Raw genomic sequence first — 24,991 nt, 5'->3', positions numbered from 1 at the left:
CAATCAAGAACCATCTCATTAATAATGGGAAAGCAAATGGCTACATGGGCATGAATGGAAAAGCCTTACAAATTTCAGTTAACAAGGATAGGACCTCACCCTTTGTTTTCTTGCATGATTTCTTCTTTTAAAAAATAAAATGAGTTTTTTCCTCATCACCTGGTTTCTAGAAAAGAAAAATATGGTTGTATGACATTAAGAAAATGCATAATTTAATAATGTATTCACTTATTTTTCACAGACACTGAAAAACAAAGATCACTTAAGAACATATGATATAATAAAAATTAATCTTAATTTTTCACCCTGCAAAATAAGACTTTTGCAATAATTAGAGCTGACTAAAATTCCTCCATTCTACAACAAAATTTTATATAAATAGTTCATTTTCAATTATCATATCCAATTATGAGGTAAATATTATTTTCAATTTATAATTACACAGTTCTTAAGAACCCTGGCGATATAAACATCTTTGTACTCTCTGATGGAGGGGAGGTAGAAGAGAAAAAAAAGCCTTTAAGTTACCTCCCTACCTCAGGATTGGTGCTGACCTCCCTTCTATGAGAATGTATACCAACATAGAGAGGTGACTTCTGCTTTAAATAGAAGATTTTCTTCAGTCACAGAAATGACACAACCCACTCTAAGAAGTATTGGAGGGCAATATGACAAGACAGGAAAACTTCTCTTATACCTTAATATAGTTTCACTTTTTAAATTTGAAGCATTGTGACCTTCAAAAACAATGACATGCAGGTTCAAATATAAATATTTATACCCCACCTACTTCCAGAAAGGATTTCAAGCTGATTATTCAAATATAAATACAAGGCCAAGACAAGTAGAAGTAATTTTTTGGATTATCTGCCACTCAGGACTAACAGTGACACTGGCTCCACTCAAATAAGCATGGACAATCAGGAGCTGGCTATATGGAAAAGTAGCCAAGAGATTAAAAGAATTATTAAAATGTACATTTGCTATTTCATACAAAGCAAATGGCAATGATGAAAGAATAGCTACTCAATGATCATAATGGGTGCATGCAGCTAAGTAAATGATATTTCACAAGGAATTTCACACGTACAGTAGAAGCAACACCATCTATTCAGTTTGCTCTAATTGTAATTACGTGCTACTCAAAAGCAAATAACAATCAATAAGTATAATTAAAAATGTTTCCTAAGAATTTAAATGAAGAAGTCAGCCAGTCAGTAACCAGCTCAGGACAGTGTAGATAACATGAAATAACGTCAGACAGAGCTGCTCTCCAGCTAATATTTGGAGGAAAAGACAGAACACAAACATTAACTGAAGCTTTGTGGGGGGGGGGGGGGGGGGGGGAATCATTAAAAGTAGCCAACTATATTTTATTCAATATTCTTTTTAAAAATGTTAAAATAGCTAAACAACTCCAAAACAAGGCATATTTTATGACTTCTGCCTAACCTAAGGGTTGTCAAGACCACAGTAGCATCTCACAGAAAAATTCTAAGACTTTAATTATGAACCACTTTCTTAACAAAAGTTAAAATTATTCACTTTCAATATTTTTCATGCATACCATGCAAATTATATCTGCCACCAGTTCTGCAAAGTAGTCAACTATTGCACATACTCTCAGTAAGAAATTTTTTAAAAAGAAAAAATATATATTTGTGTGTCTATATATATACATATATAGCAATGTGCTCATTATTAACTTACTAATAACTATAATTTCTCATTATTAATAAAACATATAAAGTAGAAATATCACATTTTTGTTACAAACAAGAATAATTCACCTAAAATTCTCTTAAAGTATGATAATTTTTTTAAAAAAGATTCCTATCTAGCCTCCTCTTTTCTTCAATCAGATCAAGAAATTAGGTTTTCTTTTTTACTTATTTTCTTATTCCAAAATCCGCATCCATAAAGGCCTGGTATCTAGGATGAGCAAGGCTAAACAAACTACACTTTGGAGCTTTCCTCACCCAGGTGAGGTGACTGAGCGCTTCCAAGGCACCAGGACATTAAATGGCAGAAGGGTCTACAAATACCGTCATTAGCAAGAGTCATGGAAGGGATTTCCCTAGAATAGGATTTTGAATAATGATAAAATGATCCGTGGCACTTCTACTTTGCAATGGCAGATGTGGCTTGGTGGGGGACGGTGTCATCACTAGTCTTAAATGAAAAAGCTTCATTATCTTACTTCATCATGCGCCTTGCAGGTACTCCACTGAAAAAAAGACAAAACAGGAGGCAAAAAATTCAAGCCTCAAGGTAAGCCATTTCAATGTTAAGTATCCACCTTTTTTACTAGCAGATTATAAAACCAGCTAGTTTTATGCAATAATTTATTTCATTTTTTGGCCTCGGAAACTCAAAGCTGTTACCCCAACCCCCAAGAAGCCAGAGGAAGATAACATATAGTAAAATGACAGCAAATTACACAAATCTAAAATATACCAACACTATATTATAATAATATGTCAGAAGATAACATAAAAACAATCTCTTTATAGAATATATGGTCTTTAACTGAAGAACTCTAGAGACAATAAATACTTACGTTTTGATGTTCTCATGGTACACCTTGGTATCTGATGGCTGGTTATAGAGTGGCTATAAAATAGAATCAAATATTTATTCATAAAATGTTGTACATATGTCTATAAAGAGACAAGGAAACAAATTATATTTTATTGTAAGGCTAAATAAAGTACTAATGGGTCTACACAATATGTGCCCTACCAAAACCTCCAGACTTTCAGGTTCCCTGAGTAACTCTAACAATGCCATTCCTAGGAAGTTTATAAATCCACTGTATTCCATAATAAATATTCATTCATTTTTAATTTTAAAAGCAAAGAAAGCTTAAGCACTATCATCATCCTAACAGAATGATTCAAAGAGCTTCCTATTTTTATTCTTACTTCTTTCTCCTTCTATGTGGATGATTAAATGGCTACCCAGGATAATGCTTTTCAAAGGTAACCAAGTTCCTGCACCATTATTATTATTATTATTTTAACCCTTAACCGAGGATATCTTTTTTAATTGATTTTTAGAGAGAGAAGAAGGGAGAAAGAGAGAGAGACATCAATGTGAGAAAGAGACATCAACCGGTTGCCTCCTGTACGTGCCTGAATGGGATCAAACCCACAACCTAACACATGTTCCCTGACTGGGAATCAAACCTGCAACCTTTTGGTCGTGCACCATTATTTTAAATTTGATCACAAATTACTGCCCAGCTATATTGCTCTCACCTCAAAATAAGTAGATTGTATTCCATCTTATCCCAAGAAAAACTAATACCAAAAAAGCACTAGAAATAAAAAAAAATAATTTCTTACTTACCAGTTCAACTTTTGGGCCAAGACCTTCAAATATTTTATGAGCTTCTTCTGCTTTTTTCTACAAAGACATTATTATACTGTATAACTAAAAATTATATTACCTAAGTGCAAAATCATTACCAATACTATATAATAAAGAGCTAATATGCTAATTAGACCAGACAGCAGAACGACCGTCCAGACAACTGTCTGGACGACCTTCCGGATGACCTTCCAGAAGATGCCGGGGCTGTGAGGCCAAGGCAGCCGGGGCTGCCAGGGCCAAGCCCCTTGCACGAATTTCGGGCATAGGGCCTCTAGTATAACAACATTTATCTAAAGACTAATCTATACTTAAACTTATCTTTATTTCCAAACATTCTTCTTATATGACAGGCTAAAATACTATTTCTATTGTCATAATTTCCTCACCAAATTCAAAGCTTAACATTTGTATTGAAAGCACTGCCTAAAGAATTGGTGAATTCTTAAAAGCAAATATATATTCATTCTAGGGAGAGGGAACAGGGATCCACAATTAGAAATGAATCCTTCAAACATTCTAAATACTTCAACTAAAAATGTCTTTAATGAAAATTAAATAATTAAAACACCATAAAGTTGTCAATCTTTGCTGTGATAAGCCAAATTGATCTCTTTGAAGAACAGCTTATAATAAGCTTACTTTCTAGTTACAAGAAAACTTTAGCAATAACCCCCAAACTAGAGCAAACAACTAGTCTGAATTACTCAAGTGTTCAGTAGTAAATAAATGGTGAATAATATATATTTCATATGTTATTTTCAAAAGTAAAATAAGTGCTATCTAACAGAAATCATCCTTTAAAAAACAAATAAAATATAACAAAATTCAAAACAATATATTTAAATTAGAATTATATGACTAGCAAATGTCTCAGTGGTTCTCAAATCTCTTTTCTCTCCCAGAAGTCTCATTAGTAACAATGGCTCATGGCCTGCTGCAGACCCCACCTCACTGCATCTGGCTAAAAAACTCTCCAGGGCTTCTGATGGGACATGCAAACAGAAATGGGTATCAATCAGTATTTCCCAAGTATAAAGAAAGATGTTCCCTTAAAATAAATATTCCTCTTTTCATCTCATTTATCAATCAAATATTTATTTAGTACATATTATGTGAAAAAAATGTTTAACTGGCTTAGGAAGGACAAAATAATGTAATGAACTATCCAAACTCCAATAAACTTAAAAGATAATTCAGATGAGAGATAAACATATCAAAAATGTCAAATACAAAACTATAAATATACCCATTAAATTTGCATAGCAAATTCTATTTCTATAGATTTTTTAAAATATATTTTTATTGATTTCAGAGAGGAAGGGAGAGGAGAAGAGAGAGAGAATCATCAATAATGACAGAGAATCATTGATCAGCTGCCTCCTGCAGGCCCCCTACTGGGGATCAAGCCCACAGCCTAGGCATATGCCTGGATCAGGAACTGAACCAAGACTTCCTGGTTCATAAGTCGCTGCTCAACCACTGAGCCACGCCAGCCAGGCTACAGATGGTTTTAAAGGCAGGATTGGTTAAACGTTGTACTATAAACATTTTGGGCCAGATATTTTCTTATTTTGGGGGCTGTGCTATGCATTGTAGAAATTTGGCAATATCCCTGGCCTCTACCCTCTAGATGCCAGTAGCCTCCACCCCTCTGCCAAGGTATGACAATAAAAATAGTCTCTGGTGCCCTAACTGGTTTGGCTCAGTGGATAGAGAGTCGGCCTGCAGACTGAAGGGTCCCAGGTTCAATTCTGGTAAAGGGCACGTACCTTGGTTGCGGGCACATCCCCAGTAGGGGGTGTGCAGGAGGCAGCTGATGGATGTTTCTCTCTCATTGATGTTTCTAACTCTCTATCCCTCACCCTTCCTCTCTGTAAAAATCAATAAAATACTTTTTAAAAAAAAAATAGTCTCTCGTAACTATTAATGTCAAGAAGCCAAAATGTAGCCCAGCCAGTGTGGCTCAGTGGTTGAGTGCCAACCTATGAAGCAGGAGGTCATGGCTGGATTCCTGGTCAGGGCACATGCCTGGGCTGTGGGCTCGATCCCCAGTAGGGGGTGTACAGGAGGCAGCCGATCAATGATATTCTCTTATCATGGATGTTTCCATCTTTCTCTCCCTCTCCCTTCCTCTCTGAAAGCAACAAAAAAATACATTTTCTAAAAAAAGATATTTTTTTAAAAAGAAGTCAAAATGTAATTGTAACAAAATTCAAATTTATTAGTTTTTGGAATATGTTAAATAACATCCTATATAATAAAAGCCTAATATGCAAATTGTCCTCTTGACTGGGTGTTCGACCAAGAGCTCAACCAGGGGGTGGGGCCGGACGGCTGGCCAGCCAACCGCAGGACGGGAGGCCCCGGCTGGAAGCCGGCAGCCACTAGGGACTCTACCCATGCATGAATTTCATGCACTGGGCCTCTAGTACAAATATAATTACAGATGACGAATTTTGAAATATCAACCACCTGTAGATTACTCTCTCTAGACCCAACACACTAGTTTTTAAATTTGCTTTCTCAAGGCACTCTATATTAGAGTTGATACCAAGAACAAGTAAAGTGGAATTGTACATAAATAATACTGAGAGACAAGGGAGCAAAATCATCTTATGGCAAATATTTACCAGTATCCTATTATGTAAAAAGGCACTTACCTTTTCAGGGCTAATTATAAAGGCTGATTTTTAAGATGTTTGCTGACCCCAAGATTTAAGTTTTGCAAAATTTTATTAAATATTTGACTTCACGTTGGCTTACTTGCTAAGAACAGATTAACCTATCAATAGTTTGGCAGAAAAACTTTAATTTAAAAACCTCACATTACCATATTATAAATTTTATTATAAGTCTACAGACAGAAGTAATTAATTCTTCAAACATATGTTGGGTATAATCGGGACACTGGCTAGACCAGGGGTGGGCAAACTTTTTGACTCGAGGGCCACAATGGGTTCTTAAACTGGACCGGAGGGCCGGAACAAAAGCATGGATGGAGTGTTTGTGTGAACTAATATAAATTCAAAGTAAAGGAGCGGAGGGGAGAGCAAGAGAACCCTCCGCTCTTTCGGCTCCGCGGGCCGGATAGAACAGCCGAACGGGCCAGATCCGGCCCGCGGGCTGTAGTTTGCCCACGGCTGGGCTAGACCCCAAGAGAACAATGAATAAAATTGCCCTTCCTAGAATAGGAAGAGAAGGAGTCTTGAAAGGCTTCATAGAGAAAACAATACTTAAGCTGGGTCTTAAAGTACAAGTGCAATGGATAGAAAGAGACAGAAAAAAAAGAAGGCACAGTAACACCTGAAGGCAGAGGTAAAGATAGTAATTTCAAGGGCACATTCAAAACCTGCTCTGGCAGGATATCACTAAGGAAGGAGTATCAGGCCAAGGGCCAGGCAGATAGGCATGTAAGCACTGAAAAAAAGTTTGGGTTAGTCTGTAGAAAGCTGGATATCCTCAAAAGGTTTTATCTGAATAATCACATTATGGGACAAATAGAAAGGCTAGATTAAAAAGAAAAAAGACTAAAGGAAGGAAACTCACTATCTACCAGTATGTGAGAGATGAGGGCTCAAATTAAGCTATTTCCAAAAAAGGAAGAGGGGAGCAATTGATCAGACTAAATTTTAAGAGGTAGGACTGATGCTCTTCATTGATTAGCTAAATCTACAGTAACAGAGAGACAAAATAAGTAATTCCTAGGACACGGGCCAAGGTGACTAGAGGCATTTGACACTAAGCATACTCTCTACTGTCAATCCCTTTCTTTCTTCTAGTGTCACATTAACTTGTACATCATTCAATCAAAATATAAGCAAGATTTTGAAAACTATAGTCCATACCTCCCCCGGTCTTCTGTATGTATTATAATTCTGAAATTAGAACATTTATAAATATTTTTGGAACCCAAACTGAACTATTAAAAATAGTCCAGGAGTAGGGTCTATTTAGAGACTAAATAAATCTTAGTCTGAGTTTTAAATATGATGCAAGGCAATTTTTCTCTCAGGAAGCCAATTTTGAAATTAACAGTAATTTTTAAGGAGTTGTCTTCTTCCCACTTTCTAAATGAAAGAAAGATGCCTTAAACAAGATAATAGCCCCTATCTCTGAAGCTACATCTGGCTTAATTCCCAACCAGTGTAGACTGCTGCAAACAAGGAACAAGAGGTCGATGTACACTCTCTCCTTACCTACAGAGTCAAAACAGATAAAATCATTCATTGTACCAAGCTCGAGAATCAGTGTAGACCTTACACAAAGCAGCAAGGTAAGAAGTTAGTGTGAGAAAGCCTATGCCCAGCTGTGCTCCCATCACTTCCCCTCCAGGAACCTCTGCTACAATTCTATGACTGCACAAGTACAACCACAGCAGATGACTAGGTGCAGGGTATACAAAAATAATATGAAAAAGGTGATTCCTATAGTATGTAAGTTGAAAATAATCTTTACTGTGATTCTAATACTAACACAGATTTCAAGTTTGGTTGTTCAATTCTTTACAGACTACACAACAAATATGCAAATTCTAAAATGGAAAGAGAGGTCTGCAAGATTTCAGGTTTGATGATGGGCATCAAGAAACATATACTATCCTAATTAATGAAAACATATACAAATATTGAGCACAAATTAAATTGTCTATCAGTCCTCACATCCTACTCGGGCAATCACAGAATTCACTAATGTTGGAACTGTTTATTAGGTTTGTGAGACAAAGGTAACTAAGAAATTCAATCAATTAATAAATATTGAATTCCATTTATTTGAAAATTAATTCATACTGAGAAAGAATTCAGCATTTTATTTTAAAAGATTATTTTCCATTGCTATTAGCTCTAACCCCTCTTTACTTTCTTCCGGACATCACAAAGTGGCCAAGAAGCCCATTAGCCCACAAAGGTTCTTTTATTGTTCTACAGAGTTTTTTTTTTAAAAGCAGGAAATTTCACATAAATTTCCATGTTCATGGCTTCTCTTAAATAATGAAGTATGAGCCAACCCAGGCCACATCCCTGCATGACCACCGAGCACTGCCCCTCTAGGCATGCCACAAGGCAGTCCCACTGCCCCTCACTTGATAGATCCTCATGTACGTAGCTCTGTCCATTCAATAAAATGGACTAATTTTGAACTCAGCCAAAAAATAATATTAATTGTCCATATTACCTGCCATGACACTTCCAATTACTTTAAGTATTACATATCTGCTGACTTCAGTTATCCATATAGACACAAATGTATACATATGAATCCAAGATCATTCCTATAAATTTTTATTTAATGACTAATTCACAGCTGTTTTTCTTAAGACCAATTTCCTTTAGGATCTATAAAGATCCTAGAGGCCCGATGCACAAAATTTGTGCACAGGGGTGTGTGTCCCTCAGCCCAGCCTGCACCCTCTCCAATCTGGGAACCCTCGAGGGATGTCCAACTGCCCGTTTAAGCCCAATCCCACTGGGCAGTCAGGCTTAAACAGGCAGTCAGACATCCCTCTCACAATTCAGGACTGCTGGCTCCCAACTGCTCGTCTGCCTGCCTTCCTGATTGCCCCTAACCGCTTCTGCCTGCCAGCATGATCACCCCCTAACCACTCCCCTGCCAGCCTGATTGATGCCTAACTGCTCCCCTGCCAGCCTGTTTGCCCCTAACTGCCCTCCCCTGCAGGCCTGGTCACCCCTAACTGCCCTCCCCTGCAGGCCTGGTCCCCCCACCCCCAACTGCTCTCCCCTGCAGGCCTGGGTCCCTCCCAAATGCCTTTCCCTGCAGGCCTGGCCGCCCCCAACTTCCCTCCTCTGCCAGCCGGGTCACCCCTAACTGCCCTTCCCTGCAGGCCTGGTCGCCCCAACTTCCTTCCTCTGCCGGCTTGGTCACCCCTAACTGCCCTCCCATGCTGGCCTAATTGCCCACAACTGCCTTCCCTTTGAGACCTGGTCTCTCGCAACTGCCCTCCCATGCTGGCCATCTTGTGGTGGCCATCTTGTGTCCAAATGGGGGCAGGATCTTTAACCACATGGGGGAAGCCATCTTGTGTGTTGGAGTGAAGGTCAATCTGCATATTACTCTTTTATTAGATAGTATAGAGACCTGGTGCATGGGTGGGGGCCAGCTGGTTTGCCCTGACGGGTGTCCCAGATCAGGTGTGGGTTCCCTTGGGGCGTGGGGTGGCCTGGGCGAGGGGCCTGTGGTGGTTTGTAGGCCAGCCACACCCCCTGGCGACCCAAGCGGAGGCCCTGGTATCTGGGGTTTATTTATCTTCTACAATTGAAACTTTGTAGCCTGGAATGGAGACAAGTCTTCTGCTTGCTCCATGGCAGCAGTCATTTCTATTGGGATTTATGTATCTTCTGTAATTGAAACTTTGTAGCCTTAAGCGAGGCCTGGGCCAGCCAGGGCTGCAGAAGCTTGGCTTCCTCCATCGCCGCGGGCAACCCTAGCCTCCTGCTCTTTCCAGCTCCGTGGCTGCCGCCATTTCTGTTTGGGTTTATGTATCTTCTATCATTGAAACTTTGTAGCCTTGAGTGGAGGGCTAGGCTGGCAAGGGCAGGCGGAAAGCTTGGCTTCCTCCATTGCCGGGGAAACCCATGCCTCCCTCCTGCTCTCTGTGGCGGTAGCCATCTTGGTTGGGTTTATTTGCATATTTACTCCTGATTGGCTGGTGGGCGTGGCTGGTGGGCATGGCTTGTGGGTGCAGCGGAGTGATGGTTAATTTGCATATTACTCTTTTATTAGATAGGATTGGCTGCCTATAAGATGTACTGCTCCACTCACTAGAAAGAAGCAAATTGAAACAACAATCCCAACTTCTATCTTATGACCAACATTAGCTAACATGCCTATTCTCTCCCACAGTACTTAAGGCATATTATTCATCTCTGGACTGAGGACTGAGGACTTCTGGAAGACCACTGTCAAACAGCTCTGTTGGAAAGTTTTGTTGATATTAAGATGGAATCAGTTTCCTTTTAACTACTCATTCCTGGGCCAGATTCTGGCCAAAAACTAACTTTGACATCACAAAATAATTCACAGAATTGAGGCCTGGCTTTCCTAAATTCATATACTTTTATTAGTATAAAAATTATTTTAATAAACCTAAAAAAGCAAAGTCTAACTAAAGGTTAATGACCTCACACATTATAACTAGGATTCAAACCATAGCCCAGCTATTAATTGTGAAGTTGATAATGTGACCTATCTCTACTGGAATGGTATCAGAATCTGGCAATAAATGCCCCTTATAAAGTAAAAAAACTATAGAATGACTGTTTTTTATTATTTGGTACAAAACAAAACTTTTTTGCCAGTATTTATATAATAGGAGAGAGACTCAGCTGATAAAACTATACCCTCATTAAATAATATTTATATAACATGTAAATAAAATATTAAATAATTTAAGATACAAATGTCAACTTTTCTTCATAAGGTAAAAGCACCAAGCTTCAGTCAATCAAAGTTTAAGAACATTAAAAATTATAACAGAAACCAGATTTAAATACATTAACATCACTACAGAACTCACTGATAACTAAGAAAAGGCACAAATGGTTTCAAAGGCTTGTGCCATCAAAAATGGCATGAGCTTACCCGATTCTCATCATAAATAATTTGGACAATACTGCGGTGTTTCTGTTCCACAGGAGGAGGGGACACAGGCTTCTCAGGCTCAGGAGGTTTAGCCGCTTCTTCTTCTAGTTGTTGCTAAGAGATCCAAAAAGAAAGAGTCAGGCATCTGCTGCATGTCACCCCCACCAGTAATTAATCACCAGAGATAACACATGCTACTGAGTAATATTGTGCTGATTCTATAGGGAAATCATGTAAATTACTAGGGCTCTAACAAATTCTATTAGATTTATTTTTATTAATAAACTAGAGGCCCAGTGCATGAAATTTGTGCATGGGGGGTGGTCCCTCAGCCCGGCCTGCACCCTCTCACAATCCAGGACTGCTAGCTCCCAACTGCTCGCCTGCCTGCCTTCCTGATTGCCCCTAAAACCGCTTCTGCCTGCCAGCCTGATCACCCCCTAACCACTCCCCTACCAGCCTCATTGATGCCTAATGGCTCCCCTACCAGCCTGATTGCCCCTAACTGCCCTCCCCTGCAGGCCTGGTCCACCTCAACTGCTCTCCCCTGCAGGCCTGGGTCCCCCCCAACTGCCCTTCCCTGCAGGCCTGGTCGCCCCCAACTGCCCTCCCCTGCTGGCCATCTTGTGGCAGCCATCTTGTGTCCACATGGGGGCAGCCATCTTGTGTGTTAGAGTGATGGTCAATTTGCATATTACTCGTTTATTACATAGGATAGAGGCCTGGTGCACGGGTGAGGGCCAGCTGGTTTGCCCTGAAAGGGTGTTCTGGATCAGGGTGGGGGTTCCCTTGGGGCGTGGGGTGGCCTGGGCGACGGGCCTGTGGTGGTTTGCAGGCCAGCCACGTCCCCCAGCGACCCAAGCGGAGGCCCTGGGATCTGGGATTTATTTATCTTCTATAATTGAAACTTTGAAGCCTTGAGCGGAGGCCAGGGCTGGCCAGGAAGTTGGGCTTCCTCCATCACTGGGGAAACCCAAGCCTCCTGCTCACTCTGTGGCCACAACCATTTTTGTTGGAATTTATTTATCTTCTATAATTGAAACTTTGTAGCCTTGAGCAGAGGCCTGGGCCGGCCAGGGTGTGCAGGAAACTTGGCTTTCTCCATTGCCGGGGAAACCCAAGCCTCCTGCTTGCTCCGTGGCCACAGCCATCTTGGTTGGGTTAATTTGCATACTCGCTCCTGATTGGCTGGTGGGTGTAGCAGAGGTACGGTCAATTTGCATATTACTCTTTTATTAGATAGGATAAACAACATAAATCATCATTAGATAAATCATTTAATATTTTAATTCTTATAAATAAAACAAAATAATAAGAGAAACGAAACACATAAAGATCCCCATAGTGCAAAACCCGTGGCTCAGTGATTAAGTTGTTGACCTATGAACCAGGACATCACCGTTGGATTCCTGGTCAGGGCACATGCCTGGGTTCCAAGCTCAATCCCCACTGGAGGCAGTGCAGGAGGCAGCCAATCAAAGATTCTCTTTCATAATTGATGTTTCTCTCTCTCTCCCTCTCCCTTCCTATCTGAAATCAATAAAAATACATTTAAAAAATTAGAAATTAGCCGAAACCGGTTTGGCTCAGTGGATAGAGCGTCGGCCTGCGGACTGAAGGGTCCCGGGTTCGATTCCGGTCAAGGGCATGTACCTTGGTTGCGGGCACATCCCCAGTGGGAGGTGTGCAGGAGGCAGCTGATCGATGTTTCTCTCTCATCGATGTTTCTAACTCTCTATCCCTCTCCCTTCCTCTCTGTGAAATATCAATAAAATATATTTTAAAAAAAAAAAATAAAAAAATAAAAAATTAGAAATTAAATAAATAAGTAAGTAAGTAAGTAAGTAAGTAAGTAAGTAAAAAAGATACCCCATAAACTTCTATCACAATGATCTTTTGTGGCACTGGAAAACACTTTTATATGTTACAGATATATGGTTTATGTTAATGTCTGGTGGGGATAGAGCATGGGAGAACTGCGTTAAAGAATTAATCCTTAACTTAGTAATAGCACCATGCCCCACCTCCACCCCACCCCAAACTTTGTTTCCTAGTCAAGAGGCACTGGCAAAACCACAAGAATATGGACTGCTGGTATGTGCAATTACAAAGCAGAAAGCTATCTGTATTACTCTGCCTGGGTTTGAGCTTTAGGGTCACTGTCTTATAAGTGGTGTGATCCTAGGACCCTTACTAAGTCCTTACCTCAATCTTCAGCAAGAATATAAACCACTCATATATGAAGTAGGGATATTAATCCTACTTATCACATAGCTTTTTGAGAGGAATGAATGACTCAAAAATATATGACAACTAAAAATGTTCATTTAGTATAATAAAATTCCCTATAATTATTACTGAAGTAAGCAGGGACCTGGTCTGCTATGTTCACTGCTTTTTCCCCCCCAACACCTAAACCAGTGATACCTAGTAAATGCTCAACAAATAGCCACATCAATATAAGTTCGCTGCCCAAGATGAAAAAAAAAGACATTAGGTAAAGATGTTAAGTCTACTAAAAGCCCAGAAGAAAAAAATCATCTGTACTAGAACTCAGCACACCCAAATGAAAGGATAAAAATCCTCCAAGTAAGAAGTTTAAACCATTTCCACTTTGAAGTTAAAAGTACTCTTGCAATATGCTATCTATATAAGCAAACGACAGATCTTTGGAGTTGTGAAATCATCTTAATGGGAATAAGTTCTTCAACCATGCCCTTTCTTTCCTTTACCCCAAGGGCCTTCTTTTAGGATCCCTGTTAAGTGGATTTAGAGAAAGGAACAAACAAATTTCAGAAAATCACATTTTGTTTTTAGTACCCAAGTAGCCCTGGGACAAAAATCATTTTAACAGAAGGACAGAAACAGACAAACAAAAACAAAACATACAAATTTTCCTCACCTATTTGCCCTTTCACATTAACTTTACAAATCTGCAAAAATTTAAAACTAAATTGTTGGAATTTTTATTGAAAATGTATAAACATATAAATATGACCACACATTATTAACATTGTTTCTATTCATCTATGGTATATTTCCTTATTTACAAGTTATCTTTGACATATCTCAACATAATTATCTATATACTAGTGGCCCAATGCACGATATTTGTGCACATTAAAAGGGAATCAATTAGAGGAAATATTGTAATAATGCTATTTGCCCTTTCTCTATAATAGAAGTGTCAGAGATGAAAGAAAATTAGTAAAATATATATGAAAATCTCCCTCCTATCAGAGTCTGGGGTGCGTTGAGGGACCCAGAGTCAAGTCCCTGCCCACCTGCATGCGCCTCGAAATCGTGGGAGACCCAGACCCAGCCAGCCCCACCCCCGTCAAGCCCTGCAGGGCACGGCGCGCAGCCTCAGGTCTCCCAGCCCGGCGCAGGGCGGTGGGCGCAGCCTCAGGTCCCCCATCAAGACCTGCCAGGCGAGGGGCACAGCCTCAGGTCCACCGTCAAACCCCGCTGGGTAAAGGGGCGCGGCCTCAGGTTCCACGACGCAGTCTCAGGTCCCCCAGTGTGGGGCAGGGGGCACGACCTCAGGTCTCCCAGCCCGGCCTCAGGTCCCCTGGCCTCAGCGAGAGGGCGCAATGGTGCGAGGGCGCAACGACCATTTGCATATTAGCTCTTTATTATCCTACTAGAGGCCCGTTGCACGAAGATTCGTGCAATAGGCCTTCCTTCCCCTGACTGCCGGCACTAGTTTTCCTCTGGCATCCAGGACCCAGGCCTTCGCTCCAGCCGCAGCGGAGAAGCCAAGCCTCTTCAGTCTTCAGTCGTCTTCACTCTTCAGCATTCAGTCTTTGCTCGGGCCAGATCCTTCAGTCTTCGCTCTGCGCCTGCATATGCAAATTAACCCTCCACCTTTGTGGGGTTAATCTGCATCTCACTCCTGATTGGCTGGTGGGCGTTGCGGAGGTACGGTCAATGTGCCTATTTCTCTTTTATTAGTGTAGATAAAATAAAAGGCTAATATGCAAATAGACCAAATGGTGGAACAACCAAACAACCGGTCGCTATGATGTCAGCTGCAGAGGGATGGTGGATTAGGTGAGCAGGGGCACCATACCAAGGCAGGGCGCCAGTAGTTGTCATCAGGGCGAGCCTCTGGTGGTTACTGTAAATTCTTTGCTCCAGTGCACCATGGTCCCACCTGGTGTTTGCACCTGTTGCGGGCACTGGCCCTGCTTGCACCCGCTACCGGTGCCAGAGCCACCGCTTGCACCCACTGCTGGTGCCTGGCCCCAATCGCTCCTCAGGGCTTCTCCACCGCCCCCTGCTCCTGAGGGGCAATCAGGGCCAGCAGCCATAGCTCGCACCCACTGCCAGCGCCTGGCACCGGTCCTGATAGTTAGGCGCCGTCAGTGGGTGCCAGCGGTGGCTGCCGGCCCCAATCACCCCTGAGCACTTCTCCACCTCCCCCTGCTCCTGAGTGGAAATCGGGGTAGCAGCCACTGCTCGCACCCGCTGATAGTGCCGGCCCCAATCGCTCCATGCCGTCAGCAGGTGGGAGCAGTGGTGGCAGGAGCGGGGCTGCTGGCAGACGGGACTGGGGGCTGCGGCGGGAGGGGACAGGAAGGGGCAACCCTTGCCTCACGGCACACAGTTCCTTTCAAGGTGCACGAATTCGTGCACTGGGTCCCTAGTATATGATATAAAAAGGCAGTGACCATAACGACCGAAACGACTGTTCAACCGGTCACCATGCGGTGCCAGCATAGATGCACAGACACAGGTAAAGTCTATGAGTGAACTAAGAATGAACAAGATAAATGCTTGCCTTTATGGAGCTCGCACCGTAACATTAGGTCAAGGATGAGAATTCAAAATTGCCACCAGCGTAGACCTGAGGTGCCACTTCTCAGAGATACACTAGGTAGTGGACTGGGAGTGTGACTGAAGGGCTGGCACCAACATGAATGCGGGGACGTTCTGGATTTCCCAGAGGAACCAATGGATACCTAGGAGGTGGACTTTTGACAATCACTGGCATAGAAACCGACCAATCAGAACCAAATGTGGATGAACTGCGAGGAACCAATGGCTGCCTAGGAGGCAGAGCTTTTGAAGCTGACTGGCATAGAAACCAATCAATAATAACCTAATCTGGGTGAACTGTGTAGGCAGAACCTAAGGTGGGGGCTGAGAAGGGGTCTTAAGGGCAACAGCTGTTTGGTGTAAGGTGTAAGAAAGCAATTCATTTTTTAATAACTGCTTGGGGACTATAGTGCATATGGCTGGCTATTAGTCCAGATACAGGGGTGATGTATTTTTGTCTGCAAAGAGGATCTCCTCCTGATGAACAAGGCTTTCCCCCCGCATTTAACCAATCCTATACTATATAACCTATCTATAATAATAAAAGGGTAATATGCTAATTAGACCGGGTAGACCAGCCATCTTCTGGACGTCCAAATTCCTTCAGGACAAAGCCATGGTGGTGGGGGCTGAGGCAGAGGCTGTTAGGGACGGTCAGGCCAGAAGGAGAGAGCAGTTAGGGGCAAGATCAGGCTGGCAGGGGGTTAGAAGCGACCAGGCCGGCAGGGGAGGGCAGTTGGGGGCGAGATCAGGCCGGCAGGGGAGGGCAGTTGGGGGGAAGATCAGGCCGGCAGGAGAGGGCAGTTGAGGGCGATCAGGCCGGCAGGCGAGGGCAGTTGGGGGCAACCAGGCCAGCAGGGGAGGGCAGTTGGGGGTGACCAGGTTGGCAGGGGAGGGCAGTTGGAGGCGACCAGGCCTGCAGGGGAGGGCAGTTGGGGGCATTAGGCCGACAGGCAGGTGAGTGGTTAGGAGCCAGTGGTCCTGGATTGCGAGGGTGCAGGCTGGGCTGAGGGCCACCTTCCCCCTGTGCACAAATTTCGTGCACCGAGCCTCTAGTAGCTATATAATCTCTTAATGATCACACAATATATTTCATTATTTTTAATTATAAGTTGTTAAATATTATTTAGCATTTATAATGGCAACATATTATTCAATATATTCATTATCTCAACTCTTAAACATTCACATGATTTAATTGGTATTAGTAGTATTGTCTGGCCGGTGTAGGTCTGTGGTTGAGTGTCAACCTATGAACCAGGAGATTACAGATGGATTCTGGGTCAGGGCAAATGCCCAGGTTGTGGGCTTGATTACCAATGGGGGGCATAGAAGAGGGCGCCATTCAATGCTTCTCTCTCATCATTGATGTTTCTATCTATCTCTATCCCTCTCTCTTCTTCTCTGAAATCAATAAAAAAAAAAAGTAGTAGTAGTATTACCACTTTACAAGTGAAGAAACAAAAGACAACACCAACTCAGCAGAACCAGACCCATAAAACGTAAAATAATTGTCAGGCATATTATTATAAACTAGAGGCCTGGTGCACGGAATTCATGCATGGGGGGGGGCTGTCCCTCAGCCCAGCCTGCACCCTCTCCAATCTGGGACCCCTCGAGGGATGTCCCTCTCACAATCCAGGACTGCTGGCTCCCAACCGCTCGCCTGCCTGCCTGCCTGCCTGATTGCCCCTAACAACTGTGCCTGCCAGCCTAATCACCCCTTAACCACTCCCCTGCCAGCCTGATCAACGCCTAACTGCTCCCCTGCTGGCCTGGTCACCCCTAACTTCCCTCTCCTGCCAGCCTGGCCGCCCCTAACTTCCCTCCCCTGCAGGCTTGGTCGCCCCCAACTGCTCTCCCCTACAGGCCTGGGTCCCCACAACTACCCTCCCCTGCCGCCTGGTCGCCCCCAAGGGCCCTTCTCTGCCAGCCCAGTCACCCCTAACTGCCCTCCCCTGAAGGCTTGATCGCCCCCAACTGCCCTCCTCTGCCAGCCCAGTCACCCCTAACTGCCCTCCCCTGCTGGCCTGATCGCCCACAACTGCCCTCCCCTCCCGGCCATCTTGTGGTGGCCATCTTGTGTCCACATGGGGGCAGCCATCTTTGACCACACAGGGGCGGCCATCTTGTGTGTTGGGGTGATGGTCAATTTGCATATTACTCTTTTATTAGATAGGATTTAATCTGATTCAATAAATAAATTTTTTAAAATATATTTTTATTTATTTCAGAGAGGAAGGGAGAGGGAGAGAGAGAAACATCAATGATGAGAGAGAATCATTGATCAGCTGCCTCCTGCCTACTGGGGATCAAGTCCACCTGGGCATGTGCCCTTGATCAGAATCGAACCTGGGACTCTTAAGTCCGCAGGCTGATGCTCTATCCACTGAGGCAAACCGGCTAGGGAAAGGAAATATTTTTAATGATCAAGCAGATTTTAAAATGAGCCAAATAAAAATTCTAGCAATAAAAACATAATTATTGAAACTGAAAGTATATTTGATAGATTAAATATAACTGGAGAGAGAAATGTATCCTGAAACACAGAAATTTTAAAACTTTTCACAATGAAGCCCAAAGAAGTAACAAAATGGGAAAGAAAAGCAATTAAGACACATGGAAGACAAGAGTGCTATTTTATCTAACTGGAATTTCAGAAGGAGATGACAAAAAAACTACAGAAAAGGGTTTAGTAAAAAAACATAATGGCCTAGAACTGATGAAAAACTCTAACACATAGAGAAAGCTCATTGAATACCAAGCTGGAGTTAAAAAAATAATAAATCCATTCCTAAATACATTATCATAAAAACAATACCACCCAAAGAAAAAGATATTGAAAGGAGTCAGAGAAAAAATTCAGACTATCTACAAAAGAATACAAATTAGGGTAAAGGCTGATGTCTTAACAATGGAAGCTAGAAGACAGTGTACTGAGAGAAAATAACCACATCCTATCTAATAAAAGAGTAATATGCAAATTGACCATCACTCCAACACACAAGATGGCTGCCCCCATGTGGACATAAGATGGCCACCACAAGATGGCCAGCAGGGGAGGACAGTTGGGAGGGACCAGGCCTGCAAGGGAGGGCAGTTGGGGGCGATCAAGCCTGCAGGGGAGGGCAGTTAGGGGTGACCAGGCCGGCAGAAGAGGGAAATTGGGGGCGACCGGGCCTGCAGGGAAGGGCAGTTGGGGGGGACCCAGGCCTGCAGGGGAGAGCAATTGGGGGGGACCAGGCCTGCAGGGGAGGGCAGCTAGGGGCAATCAGGCTGGCAGGGGAGCAGTTTGGCATCAATGAGGCTGGCAGGGGAGTGGTTAGGGGGTGATCAGGCTGGCAGGCAGAAGCAGTTAGGGGCAATCAGGAAGGCAAGCAGGCAAGCAGTTGGGAGCCAGCAGTCCTGGATTGTGAGAGGGTTGTCCGACTGCCCGTTTAGGCCCAATCCAGGTAGGGGTCCCAGATTGGAGAGGGTGCAGGCTGGGCTGAGGGGCACACACCCCCATGCACGAATTTCGTGCACCGGGCCTCTAGTACCAAATAAAGAAATCTTTCAGGCATAAATAAAAAATGACATTTAAGTCATAAAAAAAACAAATACTGGATTTGCTAAGAAATCCTCACTAATGGAAATTCTGATGCTCTTTAAGCCCAAGTTTGTAACCCAAATGGAAGATCTGCACTGCATGAAGGAATAATGAATGAATAAGATGACAAATGTGTGGATGAACCTAAATTAACATGATTATATAAAATAATGTCTTAGGTGGTCTTAAAAAAAGAACTAAAATATATGACATCAAAAGCATAAACATTGAGAAGATAGAAAGAAATGAAGTTCTATACCTTCATATTACTCAAGAACATGGCTAAAATACTAATTAGTTTTGGGATTCAACTTAAACAGGCTGTTAAAATTTTCTGGGGCTAAAAAATAAAAATGAATAAAAAAAATTTCTGGGGAATAACTATAAGCACAGAAATGCAAACCAAACTAGTGGGACAGGAGAAAATGAAATAAGATTTTTTTAAAAATCAATCCAGAATAAGGATTAAAATAAAATACCAACATCAGCATAAAAAAAAAATAGGACAAATAGCATAAATAAAGTAGTTAAAAAACCTTTAGATATTACTAATCATCATTTTCAGTTTAAAAAAAACTAAATTATGCTGTGGAAAGACAGGTTGCCAGACTGTATATAAAACCTTTGTAACAGATACACCTTAAATATAAGAGCACAGAAAGTAAAGTGTAGGCTAACTCCCCCTAGCTGGTTTGGCTCAGTGGATAGAGCGTCGGCCTGGGGACTGAATTCGATTCCACTCAAGGGGACATACCCGGGTTGTGGGCTCAATCCCCAGTAGGGGGCATACAGGAGGAAGCTCATCAATGATTCTCTCTCATCATTGATGTTTCTAATTGGGGGGCTCCACGATCGCCCCAAAGAAGGAGGCCCAGACCACCAACCAGCGGGCTGTGGTGGGTGGGCGGGGCCTCCCTCTGCGGGGACAATCCATCATGGAGCCCTGGCCAGGTGGGCATGGCCTACCGAGTTGGGCGATCCATCAAGGAGTCCCAGCCAGTTGGGCAGGGCCTACCTCTTTGGGGCAATTGATTGCAGGGCTCCTTGGACTGTGAGAGGGCACAGGCCGGGCTGAGGGACACCACCCCCCAAGTGCACAAATTTCGTGCACTGGGCCTCTAGTTAATTATAATAGAGCTAAAACTGTAGAACAGTTGGCAATGAATGAATTTTCCAATTAATTATCCATACAGGAATAAAAATGAATGTTGACTCCTACCTTAAGGCAGTCACAAAAAATGAATTTCTGGTAGCTTAAGAATAATGTGAGGGGTGATGTCAGTAGCATGGCAGCATGAGAGGATCCCTAGGACTGTTCCTTTTAAGTAACAAGTAGGATAGCTATAATTCAACAAAAGATTCCCTGCTCAACACACAAACATATCTGAAAGTTCCACACACTGACACATTTGAAAGTGGGCACATCCAGATGAACAGGGGAGACTGGACAAGGAAAGGACAAGACTGCAGAGGAAATCCAGGCCACCACTGTGATAGCAGTGAAAGGTCAGAGTACGACCCCCACAGAGACAGCAATCAACTGGGCCTGGCACACACTGAGGCTCAGACCAAGATAAGGGGCAGAGAAGAGGTTCATTCCACACGCTACCATCACCAAAGAAATCTACAGATGTAGGAACCTTCCCATCCTCATATGGCTCACCCAGCACTAAAATCCTCACTGGGCAGACTGAGAAGAGGCAAAAAAAAAAGCTTTCCAACCTGTGTAGTCTGTACTCATTGTGGCTAAAGCTGTACTCATTGCGGCTAAAGCCACTAGAAAGAATAGAGCACAGATGCTCCCACCCCATCCGCCATCACTGCAGAGCAGGGGTCCTCAAACTTTTTAAACAGGGCGCCAGTTCACTGTCCCTCAGACCATTGGAGGGCCGGACTATAGTTTAAAAAAAAAAACTATGAACAAATTCCTATGCGCACTGCAGGCCCGGGACGAGTTGGCTGCTAAACAGGACAGGCAGAGGCACCCGGCCGGCCGCATGTGGCCCGCGGGCAGTAGTTTGAGGACCCCTGCTGCAGAGCCTAGTAAAAGCAGCTGGGTCAATTCAGACAGAGTGGCTCTGCTGGCGCCTTTCACTATAGGAAGGCAGCACCAGGAAACCAAAGGCCAGGAGACCCATAGACCATAACTTTCCTCCATGTAGATGCTGTCCCAAGACAAAGGGGACCAAGTACCTGGTCGTAATGAGGACACCCAGCTCCTTGGTCAATATGGAGAAGGGAATGGGGAGAGTTTCCATGGCAGAGGCAATACCGCCCCATAGAGATAATCCCGGAAGCCCCAATTCTTTTAGTGCAGGTAAGAAAATAAAACTTTCGCTTCAGCACCACTTATAAGAAAAAAAGAGAAAAAAAGTCATCTACTTATCAAGTTAAGAGTCAAATACTTTTAAAAAAATTTTAAAGAAAGAAAAAAGAGATTTCATTCCTACAAATGGCAGGAAGAGAAATAACGCATCAAGTACAATGAATAACCAAGGTAACAAGGGAGTTCAGAAAGAAAATTTTAAAATCTCCAGAAAATAAGCTTGAAGATAAGGAAGACTACGATTTAAATGACAAGAGAATTCAAGATTACAGTTCTGAAAAAAATCTCAACAAGATACAAGAAAACTCAGAAAAGTAATTCAACGAACTCCGAAATAAAATCAATGGCAAAAGGAGTATTTCACCAAAGAGACTGAAACTTAAACAAACACACACACACACAAATTCTGGAGCTAAAGCACTCAATATATCAGGTGAAGAAAAAGGAAACCTTTGGAGCAGCGGTCGCCAACCGGTGGTCCGCGGATCACTGGTGGTCCGTGAGGTCCAAAAGGTTGGCGACCACTGAATTAGCCTAGGAAATAGAGGAGACCAGACAGGAGGAAAGAATTACTGATACTGAAGCTAGAAGTCTAGAAATGACTCAGGTGGAAGAGAGAGAATGAAGAGTATAAAGAAAACTCAAAGAATAGTATGAGAACTATCTGACTCCATTAGAAAAAGCAACATGACAATAATGGGTCACCAGAAGAAGAGGAGAGGAAGAAAGGAACATACAATCTATTCAAACAAATAATCAATGAGAACTTCTCAAACCTATGGAAAGAACTGGAACCTTGAATCCAATAAGCTAACACCTAATTATCTCAACCCAAAAAGGCCTTCTCCAGGGCATATTATATTAAAGCTCTCAAACATTAATGGCAAAGAGGTGAGCAATAACCGAGCCAACATGCTGTGGAATCTGCTGGCTCTTCGTCAGATTTCCCAGAGGACCATAAGTACTGCTTCACCCAGGCAGTTTGAGAATAAAGTTCGAGAGAAACAAAAGCTATTTCAGGAGGACAATGGAATTCCAATGCATCTAAAGGGTGGGGTAGCTGATGCCCTCCTGTATAGAGCTACCATGATTCTTACAGTTGGTGGAACAATTTATGCCATATATCAGCTGGCTATGGCTTCATTTCCCAAGAAGCAGGGTTGACTTCAGTTATCCTCCCAGCAATCAGCTGGTTCAATTTTATGCAGCTCTCTATGGACCAGTAAGCTGACAATAACTGAGTTCTTCTTTGGGATCAATATTTATTGACTTGTACTAACTGCCACCAATAAAGCAGTCTTTACAAAAAAAAAAAAAAAAAATTAATGGCAAAGAAAGAAAGAATTCTCAATGAAGCCAGAGAAAAGATGGTAACCTCATGGGATTTATCACAAAAACCCTAAAAGCTGGGAAAGACTGAAATGAAATATTCAAATTATTGCCTGGCCAGTGTGGCTCAGTGGTTGAACCAGGAGATCATGGTTCACTTCCCAATCAGGGTACATGCCCAGATTGCAGGTTCAATCACCAGTAGGGGGTGTGTAGGGGGCTGCCGATCAAGATTATCTTTCATCATTGATGTGCCTATCTATCTCCCTCTCCCTTCCTCTTTGAAATCAATAAAAAGATTTTAAATATATATATATTTAAATTTTTGAAAGAGAGAAATCACCAGCTATGAATAGTATATTTAGCACAGTTAATCTTTAGATATAAAAAAGAAATAAAGGCTTTTCCAGATGTGTATAAGCTGATGGAAGTTACCACCATAAGACCTGCAATAAAAGACAGGCTGAGCCCTAGCCTGGCTCAGTGGATGGAGTATCACCCCAAAGACTGGAGGGTCACAGGTTCGATTCCAGTCAAGGGCATGTACCTCGATTGCAGGCTCAATCCCTAGCCCCAGTGGGGGCGCACACCGGAGGCAACCAATTGATGTATCTCTCTCACACTGATGTTTCTCTCTCTCCCCTCCCTTCCACTCTCTCTAAAAAAAATAATAATAATAAAAAAAAAAAAAAATATATATATATATATATATATATATATATATATATATATATATATCTCCATCCTCTGGTGAGAAGTAACAACAACAAAAAGACAGGCTGAAAGGTGCTCTTCTACATGAAACAAAAAAACTAAAGAATACAAAACTGTAACAGGACTAACAGACACAGAACAAGGAAATTACAACTCTTGTTCAGAATACAGCATTAAACACTTAAAACATAGCATAAAGGTTAAAGGAGATAAAAGCATTAAATAAAAAAGACAACAGCTATTGCAATTTGGAAATGCATGAACAGCATAAAAAAGTAAGTTGTGAAAATAAAAATATGAAAGGGGAGGGGAATAGGATTGAACTTGCACAGGTGAATGAACATAAGATGCAATCAGAAGAAAAAAGACTATTGTAAATATGAAATGTTTTTCCCCATATACTTAATGGTAGCCACAAAACAAAAATCTAAAACTAAAACACATACAACAACAAGAGGAAATGGATAAAATCAAATCAAAGAATACCACCAAACTAGAATAACAGACAGAAACACAAGGGTAAAGAAACGATGGAAATGCACAGCTACCAGAAACAAAAGATAAAATGGCTATAGGAAATCCTCATATGTCAAAAATCACAAAAAATATAAACGGACTGAACTCATCAATTAAAATGCACCAAGTAGTGTGATGGGTTAAAAAACAAAACCTAACAGCCCTGGGCAGTCTGGCTCAGTAGTTAAGAGTGTCAGCCCACACACCAAAGGATCGAGGGTTCAATTCCTGGTCAAGGACACATACCTGGTTTGCAAGTTCGATCTCCCACCCTGGTCTGGGCGAGTGCAACAATAGATGTTTCTCTCGCACACTGATGTTTTCCTGTTTGTTTCTCTCTCTCTTTCTCTCTCTCTCTCTCTCTCTTTCTCTAGCTCTAGCTCTCGCTCTCGCTCTCTCTCTGCTCCCCTTCCTCTCTCTCTCTAAAAATCAATTAAAAAAAAACATATCCACAGGTGAGGATTAAAAGAATAAAATAAAAATACACAGAAATGGCCCTAGCCAGTTTGGCTCAGTGGATACAGCATTGGCCCTCAGCCTGAAGGGTCCGGGTTCAATTCCGATCAAGGGCACATACCTCAGTTGCAGGCTCAATCCCTAGCCCCAGTTGGGGTTGTGTGATGGAGGCAACAAATCGATGTGTGTTTCTCACATCAATGTTTCTCTCTCTGTCTCTTCCCGCCCCTTCCACTCTCTTAAAAAAAAAAAAAAAAAAACAATGGAAA

General features: G+C 42.3%; 2 protein-coding genes across 17 annotated transcripts in view; one reads left to right on the top strand and one right to left on the bottom strand.

Annotated features, from left to right (window-relative positions):
• The window catches only part of NCOR1 (nuclear receptor corepressor 1), a gene marked incomplete at its 3' end in the record, with an annotated part of 233,555 nt that overhangs the window by 124,398 nt on the left and 84,166 nt on the right, over positions 1-24,991 (bottom strand). For 8 of the 16 annotated variants that reach the window (XM_080680923.1, XM_080680915.1, XM_080680917.1 and 5 more), the window contains 5 exons: positions 10,972-11,085; positions 3,352-3,408; positions 2,561-2,613; positions 2,201-2,227; positions 100-166 (listed from right to left, as the gene is read on the bottom strand). In XM_080680923.1, the coding sequence (XP_080537049.1) occupies positions 100-166; positions 2,201-2,227; positions 2,561-2,613; positions 3,352-3,408; positions 10,972-11,085 (318 nt within the window). Of the gene's footprint in view, positions 1-99; positions 167-2,196; positions 2,228-2,560; positions 2,614-3,351; positions 3,409-10,971; positions 11,086-24,991 lie in introns of those variants that run through there. The other 8 variants (XM_080680927.1, XM_080680921.1, XM_080680926.1 and 5 more) reach the window with 2 other exon arrangements.
• On the top strand, positions 22,604-22,931 carry LOC308253040 (cytochrome c oxidase subunit 7A2, mitochondrial-like). The gene has a single exon (XM_080678058.1). It carries the CDS (start codon positions 22,620-22,622, stop codon positions 22,869-22,871), a length of 252 nt encoding a protein of 83 aa, XP_080534184.1. The 5' UTR covers positions 22,604-22,619; the 3' UTR covers positions 22,872-22,931.

This window comes from Plecotus auritus (genome assembly GCF_963455305.1).
Source record: "Plecotus auritus genome assembly, chromosome: 7".
NCBI lineage: Eukaryota > Metazoa > Chordata > Mammalia > Chiroptera > Vespertilionidae > Plecotus > Plecotus auritus.
Note: the sequence above shows the minus strand (reverse complement) of the source record. Positions and strands in the feature narration are given on the sequence as shown.